General features: G+C 47.1%; 1 protein-coding gene across 2 annotated transcripts; it reads right to left on the reverse strand.

Annotated features, from left to right (window-relative positions):
• Window positions 1–120: 120 nt before the first annotated feature.
• usp44 (ubiquitin specific peptidase 44) lies at window positions 121–7,005 on the reverse strand. 2 transcript variants are annotated; one of them, XM_076159841.1, is made up of 6 exons: window positions 6,927–7,005; window positions 3,927–5,600; window positions 2,570–2,768; window positions 2,366–2,477; window positions 2,031–2,281; window positions 121–1,429 (listed from the first exon to the last, which is right to left on the reverse strand). In XM_076159841.1, the coding sequence occupies exons 2-6, from the start codon at window positions 5,475–5,477 to the stop codon at window positions 1,305–1,307; spliced, it is 2,238 nt and encodes a 745-aa protein (XP_076015956.1). In that variant the 5' UTR covers window positions 5,478–5,600; window positions 6,927–7,005; the 3' UTR covers window positions 121–1,304. The 2 variants fall into 2 exon arrangements, with proteins under 2 accessions (XP_076015956.1, XP_076015955.1); XM_076159840.1 differs by having other exon boundaries at window positions 2,366–2,480.
• Window positions 7,006–9,507: the final 2,502 nt, after the last annotated feature.

The following is a 9,507-nucleotide window of genomic DNA, read 5'->3' on the forward strand; positions in this document are numbered from 1 at the left end:
TGGAGTAGAAACCAAAATGCCAACATACAACGTGTCACAATGTGTGAAAAAGATTAAATGTGCTTTGAATTCCCCCTAGCAGGTAAATCAGAAGGAGCAAGGCTGAGGTGGAGATAAGTAGGATCAAACTGTATAAACCAAAATTATCCCGTTACATCCGGCTAGTTACACAAGGGTTAAATAAAATACAGTATGTACACTTACTGTACACACAACTACTCACCGGTGAACTCTCACAGTAACATTATTATTATGCGTGTTAACATTGCTGGTGGTGCTGCACAATCAGCAGGAGTGTAAAGGACTCAGCTGTGCTATAAAATGTCTGGAAACAGTCAACAGCCTCATTTCTGAATCATAAAAGCTCTGAGGAAAATTGTAGAAAAATACATTCGTCATCTACATGCTGGTCTGAGTGGGACAGCGGATGTTGCAGATCCCATTTTGCTGAAAGGATATGAAATGTTCTTGGATAGGAACTATAAAAATATATTTGCTTTGTCAACAGAAGGGCACTTTTCTAGCACACAAGGATCTGTCAGGGACAGTTAACATTCTGCAGCGTAAAGCTCAAACAAATCCCTTTGGAAACACACAAAAGTTTTTTCCTCAATTACAAAAATGTCAATTTGCTTTTCAAAATGCTTCCACCGAGGATAGAATGCAGCTTTGAGGTTTGCAGCAGCACTGGATCTGTGAAGAAGAGGTTCAGAGAACTTCAACAGTAGTGCACATCTGGCAGGGTTCTTCCACAAGAGCACGCACACAGAGACAGAGAGAGACCGAGAGAGAGAGAGAGAGAGAGAGAGAGAGAGAGAGAGAGAGAGAGAGAGAGAGAGAGAGAGAGAGAGAGAGAGAGAGAGAGAGAGAGAGAGAGAGAGAGAGAGAGAGAGAGAGAGAGAGAGAGAGAAAACTGAAAGGAACTGAGATTTCACTGCACGGTCCAATTCACATCTCGTTCTGCGTCGACTAAAGTGATTGAGAAACATTTCGGTCGATTCAGATGAATTACCAGCTTTTACAATCGACAGGCAGACTAAACTTGCATGATCTGTTGGCTACTGAGACAAACCTGATACTCTTAAAAAATACAGCTGTACACAAAACGTTTCTTTAAAAAATACCTACATATAAACACCATATACAGCAAGTTCACAAAGTAAAACCATGTTTTTATAAAAGAGTCTCTTTTTAGTCGCAGCTTCCCAAACGGCCACAGGGAAGGATCCAGAGCCCTACTGGGTCTGTGCTCATACCTGCACATCGAGCGGCCAGGCTGCAGCGGAGGGTCGGGGGGCCGGGTCCTATAGCGGCCGGTCTTTGTCCTGAGTGACACACTGTGTGTAGAAGAGGATGTAGGCCTGTGCTCGGCAGACCTCCTCCACAGAACACACGTTCATCTTAGAGTCGTTACAGTGAACCCAGAAGCCTGCAGCGGGAGACAAGAGACCAGGAACAGCTGTTTAGTATCGCAGTCGAGCACGGAGAAACTGCTCGTGTGTGTGTGTATGATCGTCCTGACTACCATAATGTGTTCATGCAGAGGCGTGCGCGCTATCATAAAAGTGATTATCTGGCCTACACTTAGCTTAGCCTCAGCTAAGCCTGAGCTTAGCCAGAGTTGATCGATGGAAAATGTCAGAGTCAGAAAGTCAGTGAAGTCAGAGGACGGAGCACGGCATCACCCTCTTTTCTACTATTCTCTCCTTCTTGACTCTTCTATCTGGTGTACCTGCTCTCTCCTGTACTCCTCTCCTAACCTTCCCTCTAGCATGCAGCCCCCCCTGCCCCCCACCCCCAAGTGTCTCCTTCCTGGAAAGCTCCCCATGCCAGCAGCTTGTGTACCCAGAGATCTCTCTCGATCTCTCTCTCGATCTCTCTCTCGATCTCTCTCGATCTCTCTCTCTCTCATTATCAATAACCTTACTGTTTCCCACACGTGGCTCCCGTTGCACCCCTGGCCGTTGGTGGAGTGAGTCTGGTTTCATAGTCCAGGCCCCTGTATGAGCTGACCCCTGCTGTGTACTCACCCCCCTTGGTGTTGTAGCAGTAGGCAGTGTAGTGACCGGAGCCAAAGCCCTTCCCATGGTGCATCACCACAGCGGAGAGTTCGTAGAGGAAGCGCTTTGGTCGCGGGGAGCCTGTGGCACTGGGGCTGCTGGGACTGGAGTAGGTGACGCCTTTGGGCAGGGGCTCCCGGCAGCAGTACAGCTCCATGTTGAGAATCTGGTCGAAGCTGACGTGGACGCCGATCTTCTCCCGGTGGTTCCGCCCGGACCACCTGGCGGCCAATAACAAAACAGAAAATCATTCATTGCCCCCGCTGGATAACAGATCTGTCGTCTCTGCTGTGATGTCATCATACCTGAAGCGTTTCAGGTGAAGCCGCAGGACCTGAGGCAGCTTGTGGATCATCAGCTGTTTTTGTGCTTCAGTCAGAATGGCTGATTTAGAGGATGTCCGCCGACGACCTGCTGCTGCTAGGGGGACGAAAGGGTTTAAATACACAGAAGTGATTAGGAGTCAACCAGTGTGTGTGTTTGTTTGTTTCTGTGTGTCTTTAACTCACTGTTACACTGGTCACAGGCATAGATGTTGCCCTCCAGGGCTTCAGTCTCTGTGAACTTGGCCAGCATTTCCGTGAGGTGGCACGGACCCTGAGCCGCCGACTCCCTGCTGTTACTGTGATAGCGCTCGGGGAACTCCAGGGAAAGATCCCAGAAAGGCTCTACGGTGACAGAAAGATGGTCACAAGCCAGGCACGTCACCTGCAACAGGAACACAAAGAGAAGAGCAGGACACATGAGAGCAGATATTATTCAGGTAAAGCCAGACTTCTACCCTGAACCAAACAAATTCATGTGGAAAGAACCTAAATCTTATCTGCTGCTCTGCTGTCAGGCACTCAAACAGGCTTCAAATGGTAAAAATCAGCGGTGGCAGTACTTGAAAAGTGCATTGTTTAAATTCATGTCTATTATGAACATCAACAGTGGCAGTGGGGAGGCAGTGGCTCAGTGGGTAGTGCTTCTGCTCGGGAACCGGAGGGTCAGGGGAGAAGATGATATCAGGCATTATCAAGTTATTTCCCTCAGGATAATAAACTTTTATCTTATCTTATTAATGTGTTTTTTATCCCTTATCTATAGTAAATGATCATTTAAGTTAATATCAGTTAATATACTTTTGTTGCACATCTATAATTGAATATTAGGGAAAACCCTAACCCTTCTTAACCTCGTCAAACTGGTCATGTTAACCAACTAAAGTACACCGATCATATTTGTTTTGTATTGTTTTTAAATACTGATACCGGCATCAGCCTCAGAGATCCAGTATCAGTTGGGTTCAAGTCATTGATAAGCCACAAGGCCGAGACCCCAACCCTCAAGAGAGAATCGCCTATTCAGCAAGAGCAGGTGTCACCCTGAGAGTGTGTGAGAACACGCTCGGCCTCTCCAAGTAGACACTGATCTCTTGTGCTCAAACACAAACACACACACACACACACACACACACACACACACACACACACACACACACACACACACACACACACACACACACACACACACACACACACACACACACACACACACACACACACACACACACACACACACACACACACACACACACACACACACACACACCGAGTGTGAAAAGATTTGAAACTGATTTGTTGTGCATTAACAATATGAAACCATGCTGACTGGTTTAGACTCATCATGAGTGCAGGACAATAAATTCAACAATCAAAAAACAGACAATCCATGAATCATCTGTAAAACCTAAAGAATAAAATGTACCTGCCTAATCCACTAAATCACAAAATATGGTGTGGTCAGTGATTACGATGTGATGCTTATGGCCCAGTCAGCACTGTGGAGGGACGGGGATGCTGTGTGTGAGTTGTTGAGTCGTACCTGGCTGAGGAGCTGCCCATGAAAGATGGTGTTGACAACATTGAGCACCTGCTTGATGAGCCGTTTCTGAGGGACCCCCGCCGTGGTTGTGTGCGTGCCCGTGCTCTCCAGCTCGTGTTGCACTTTGTCCAGCAACTCACAGAGGAACTCCTGAGCATCCTGCTGGGCGTAGCCCCGGAATGCCGGGATCAGCTGCCACACTGAATGCAGCATGGCAAAAGGAGACACTAGCGCCCACTTGCCTGACCACATGACCTGGAACAAAGTGTGCAGCTCGTGGCAGAGTGAGATGTGCTTTGAACTGGGCTCTTTGGGTTGGATCAGCTCCATGCTGCGGGCCCGCGAGGCCCCGCCACTCAGCCCTGCACCGGAGCCCGAGCTGGCCTGGAGTCCCCTCCTCTGGGACAGTGAGGAATGCGTGGAGACCTTCCCCGCCAGTTGTCCGTGGACGGCAGATGCCAGTAGCTCCAGTGCCTGGGTGAGATCCAGGCGCAGGAAGCACTCCCTGAAGATGTGCAGGTGGCTCAGCACCTGAAGGATGGAGTTCATGTAACACGTATTACCCAGATTTCTCAGGCCTGTCACTCCTGGAGTGACAGTGGGATGCCGTTTAACTGGTGAGCCGGCCTGCTTGGTACAAGGCTTTCGGCGCACAGGGCTGGCAGCAGCACGGGTGGGCACTGGGGAAGGTTTAGGTCTTGATTTTGTGGTGGCCGAGGGGGTATGGGCCTTAAGAATTGTATGGACCTTTTTTGGCTGTGCAACTTTCCTAGGGGCAGTAGAGGCTGGACTTTGAGTCCTTGGCCTGCTGAGGGAAGGTGGCAAGGAGGTTTTTATCTTGTTCTGTGTCCTCTGTGAGGTCGAGGTAGCAACCTCAGAGTCTGCAACCCTCTGGCTCTTCCGACGTAAGCGCCGGCTCTTTCTGAGAGGAGCACTCTCCAGCTCCTCCAGGAGCTGCCTCTTTATAGCGCGCCTCCTCTCTCTCGCCTCCCTTTTCCGCTCCTCCTCCGCCTCTCTCTTTCTCTCTTCCTCGTCACGCATCTTTCCGCCATCGGTCAGTCCAAACCAGAATCGGAAGACACGTCCTATAAGTGCTCTACGGCGGTGCCAGAGGGCAGTAAACATCCTGTCCTCGTCCCTCAGCTGCAGCTCGCGGGCACCTGATGGCATGAGGGCGTCAGGGATGGTGGTGGCAGAGCGAAGGGTGCGCCCACTGCGTGTGGTGACCTCATAGCGTTGGCTCTGAATGGCGCTGAGTGTACTTCGAAGCAGCTTAAGGTCTCCGGTGGCGTTGTCATTAAGGACGTAGTCATCGCACAAATAGCAGAAAACATAAAGTTCATTAACCTCCATAGCCAAAGGGTGGCGCAGCTGCTGAAAGTGCTGCAGAGCATGCTCCTCAATGTAGCGGCCACATGCCACGTGAGCACAGCCGAGGCAGGCCCACACTGACTCAGTGGTGTTACAGTCCACACAGTGCCACTTCTGTGGGTTGAGGATGGAGTGGTCTGGGGCCAGCCGCAGCCGCCCCACATGCTTACACCTGTCCATTACACAAGTGACTGTGTCAGTCAATAAGAGTGTGTATGTCTCTCTGCGTTTCACGCTGGCTTCATATCCCCATGGTGACCACGGTGAGGTGAGTAAAGGGACCCTCCCAGGGCATGGTGTTACCTAAAGGAGAGAGAACAAATCTAGTTATATAAGATGAATTGATTGCATTAGAATGCTGGAAAAGAAAGGCGAGCATTTATTGAAAAATGTTTTGAGGATTCTTCAGGGGTGTAAACAAAAATGTCATCCAATAAAATGTAGTTTGTGTAGAGTTTGTTACCCAGCTACCACCTGCCCAGTTCAATCTTAATCAAATCCTTTCAATTCAGTGCGTTCAGTGTAAAATATCACCTGTAAACACACATGAAACCACAAAGCATATTACAATCTGAAAAACACTGCAGAGCTCCAATGATTGTTTTTCATAAGATCATGAAATAACAACGAGCGGCCAGGCGACCAGCTGGTTCAGGCGTTTCTCAGAAGTAACAGGCAGACAGTAACACACGGATGATCAAAGGTGACAGTGCTGATGTCAAGAGTAATTTTAGAGCAGAAAAACATCCAAATTCAACTCACACAACCTTAAGTCCCTTCTGGTTTGCTGTCATCCCCGGGGGGTTAGTGTGTCTTACATGAGAACCTGGGGGCCCTTAAGGTCTGAGCCCTATCAGACCCCCACTGAGGCCAACAGAGGACACTTATCCAACAAAAGGGGACGTCCAGTCTGACGCTTTATGTTGCATTATGAGAGCGTGGCAATGCTGCAACTTTTATAACCACACGAACAAAACAGAAATGAGCACAGCTACAGACTCGACCAGTGAACCGAGTGAACTCTGCCTCAGACTTCCACTCAAGTTTGGAGCTCCGGTTAAGACGTCTCGCCCTGTTGCTCCTGGCGGCTTCACATCACCACACAGCGTCTAACTTCACACTGGCAGATATACTAAGCGAGCACATACGAGCTCATTTCTCACAACTCCATTTAAAATCACTTCTTAACTGCTAGCCTTAGACTGGCTAGCTGTGATAGCCACACAGCTACAAGGAGTTAGGATTACAAAATGCTGAGATATACACAAAGAAAACACATTGTTGCAAACCGATAACAAAACACGCGTCTATAATAAAGCGAAGTTACGCGTTTCATACAGGAGCAAACGCCAGGTGCCCTAGGTATGACATTTAGACGCGTTCATTTCAGAGATTACTGAGCCTAAACCGTCCTTGCTGCTAACATTAATTTAGCGGGGTAGCTGGCTTAAGCTATCTACGCTAACTCCAGTAATCCTTCTAATTTGCGAGCGTTCGCCGGAGGTCAGTTCGCAGCGTCAGGCGGGGCTCAACCGCAGACACGCCGGAGCTCCTCGAGACGAATCGATATTAGTTCGGCAGCAGTTTGACACACGTGTTCCGATAGAGTCCATGTGAACGCAGACATACCAAGCCTCTCCTTCACCGCCGCAGCCCCTGTGTTTCTAAGGTGGCCGCCATCTTGTCAGTCCCAGTCGCGTGGTATTGGCGCGTCCACGATGCGTGACGTTGATGTTGTTGTTATTATTGTTATTATTATTATTGTTGCTGTCGACATCGAGGTTGATCGATGAAGACATTGGATATCTCATAAACCAAATGTTTGACTTTTTAATAGAAGTTCAGTATCAAGACTGTTCGAATACTCAATTGTATGATAGTTACGTGTGTTTTTTGGTTTCCTTTTACGTTTGCATTTTAAAAGGCATGTGTGTGTTTTAGTTGGGTGGAGTTTTTGTGTTGCAGTGAATTTTAAATTAAGTGATTAAAAACAACCCACACTCAAGGCTCCTAGGTGAAGAAATAAGACCACTAGATGTCAGTATTATGCCACGCATACCCGAGTACGGGTAAACAGAAGCGCGGACACTAAAAAATAATCCAACAGTTCAGACCTGACAAATAATCGGATAATGCATTATTGGGATAAAAAACAATCGAACACAACCGAATTTAAAGTTAGAACACTGTATGTAGTGTACTGATGTTGTGTCAAGCTTGATTCAGCTAGCGATTAATTAAAAACAAAACAAATGTTTGTCTTTCTTCATATTTTACTACTACGCCAGCAAATTTAGTTTAATCGGTCTTTAAATAGTTTGAAAAAAAAAATAGTGTTTGACTTTCAAAATAAAACACTTGCTTATGTGTACAGGATGTGGATCACTCGTCGCCCTCGGCCCCTGATGTCGTACCTGTAGGAATCAGGCCTTTTAAATGTTTTGGTTGATGCTGTGGGATGCAGGTGTTGTGCTCCATGCTGGTGAATGTGGGCTGGTGGTGCCCAGAGTGTAGATCCTATCAACCAGAGCCTCTGGATTTAGAACACAACAGCAGTAGTTTGATGCGCTCTTGCTATTATCATGGACACAAAGAACATAAAAAAAAGACTTTACCTCAACCTCCGTTTACCACCAATCATTAAAGTCCTCGTCATATACGCATCAACTTTGCTTATAAAACTTTGCTACAACGAAAAAGAGTACTGCGTTGGCCGGGAATCGAACCTGGCCAACGGGAATCGAACCCAGTCAACTGCTTGGAAGGCAGCTATGCTCACCACTATACCACCAACGCCGGTGGGTCGGGTGTGTTACAATCAAAATCAGTTTGACGTCACATGTTTTGTGTTTCATGTGGTTTCATTTACACGTGTACATTTTGTACCCAACACTTTGTGTTGTCTGACCTGTCTTTGGCACAACAATTTCATTCGGATGGTAAAGTTTTATCTTATCTAAATTGCACAAGAGTGCAACATCAATATCGCCGCTTATCAGAACAAATAGTCAATAGAAAAGCAAATTCACTCTGAGAATGCCCATGAAAAGATGATGGCAATTATTCTTCAGGAAAAGCTGCCTGAGACAGGAGTGTAACATACACTGAAACAGACACACACACACACGCAGACACTCATTGCGTGTTCTGTGGAAGAATCCCTCTTGTGTACTGATTAGTGAGGGACTGATCCATACAAGCCCTCTTAAACCCTCAGTGAACAGGGCCAGTGTGGAAAAAAAAAAAAAAGGTGTGTGTGTGTGTGTGTGTGTGTGTGTGAGAGAGAGAGAGAGAGAGAGTGTGTGAAAGAGAGAGTGTGTGAGAGAGAGTTATTAACAGAGGGGAAAGATGGTGGTGTGAGCCAGCGCAGAGGTGTGTGTGAGAGAGATTAAGGGGCGTTTGTGAGTGATTTAGAGAAAGAGGTATGTGTTGATGTGCCATGCGATGCCTGTGAATCACCTCTAATGTTTTTCTGCCTCTGTGCCCTCGGGCCTTTACTGCCTTCATGTCCACACATGTCCCTCCCTCCTCTCTCTCCCCCTCTCTGCACTCTTTTCATCTGCACACACTCTTTATCACTCTCTCCCCCTCATAAACACGCTCATTTTTATACTGTACTGGTGAAGACCCGCCACTGAGCACCAGCCTAAAGGGGACTCAAGATGGCGCTCTTTTGGGTGTGCTGCTCCAATGCCCCAAAGACAAATCTCAACACCCATTTCTGATTTTCTTGCCCACATGATGTTTTTTTGGGACGATTTCTGAGATGGAGCTAAAGAAAGAAGGTATTTCTTTTTGTCAATCCCCTAAATTTGGACTGTCACTTCAAACTCTATATTACCTAATCCGAGTCAAGTGTTTTCTGTGAGGATTTTACTCTGGAAGGCCAATTCTACAGCCACGTTCCTGTGATTGGTCAATAATTTTCATGTGACAACAATATCTCGCACCTCTCCCTTGGTTTTTCCCAATCCCTGCAAATTCAGACTACATCACCATAAATATGTGCAAACTTCAGAGTATTGGTTGGATGTATTCACTAAAACGACTTAAAGAATTGCTGCTTGGAAGCCGCACCAATTACAACACCAACTACAGTCTGTTTGGTACACTTTCAAATGAACAACAGCTCTTTGCGCTCATCCCTCTCTCCGTGTTGAGGGGTTTGTCTGTTTCAAATAATGACAGCATGCCGAAATGAGCGATGATA

The sequence above is a fragment of the Genypterus blacodes genome, unplaced genomic scaffold (assembly GCF_046128005.1).
Source record: "Genypterus blacodes isolate CSIRO-AG114 ecotype Tasmania unplaced genomic scaffold, CSIRO-AGI_Gbla_v1 ptg000099l_1, whole genome shotgun sequence".
In the NCBI taxonomy this organism is placed as follows: Eukaryota; Metazoa; Chordata; class Actinopteri; order Ophidiiformes; family Ophidiidae; genus Genypterus; species Genypterus blacodes.

What these genes read in the sequence shown, in the direction of transcription:
- usp44 (XM_076159840.1), bottom strand. Translation starts at nt 5,477, where the DNA reads ATGGACAGGTGTAAGCATGTGGGGCGGCTGCGGCTGGCCCCAGACCAC. An exon ending in TGCCTGTGACCAGTGTAACA is followed by an intron (nt 2,481 to 2,569) that starts GTGAGTTAAAGA and finishes TCGTCCCCCTAG; the next exon opens with CAGCAGCAGGTCGTCGGCGG. An exon ending in CTTCACCTGAAACGCTTCAG is followed by an intron (nt 2,282 to 2,365) that starts GTATGATGACAT and finishes ATTGGCCGCCAG; the next exon opens with GTGGTCCGGGCGGAACCACC.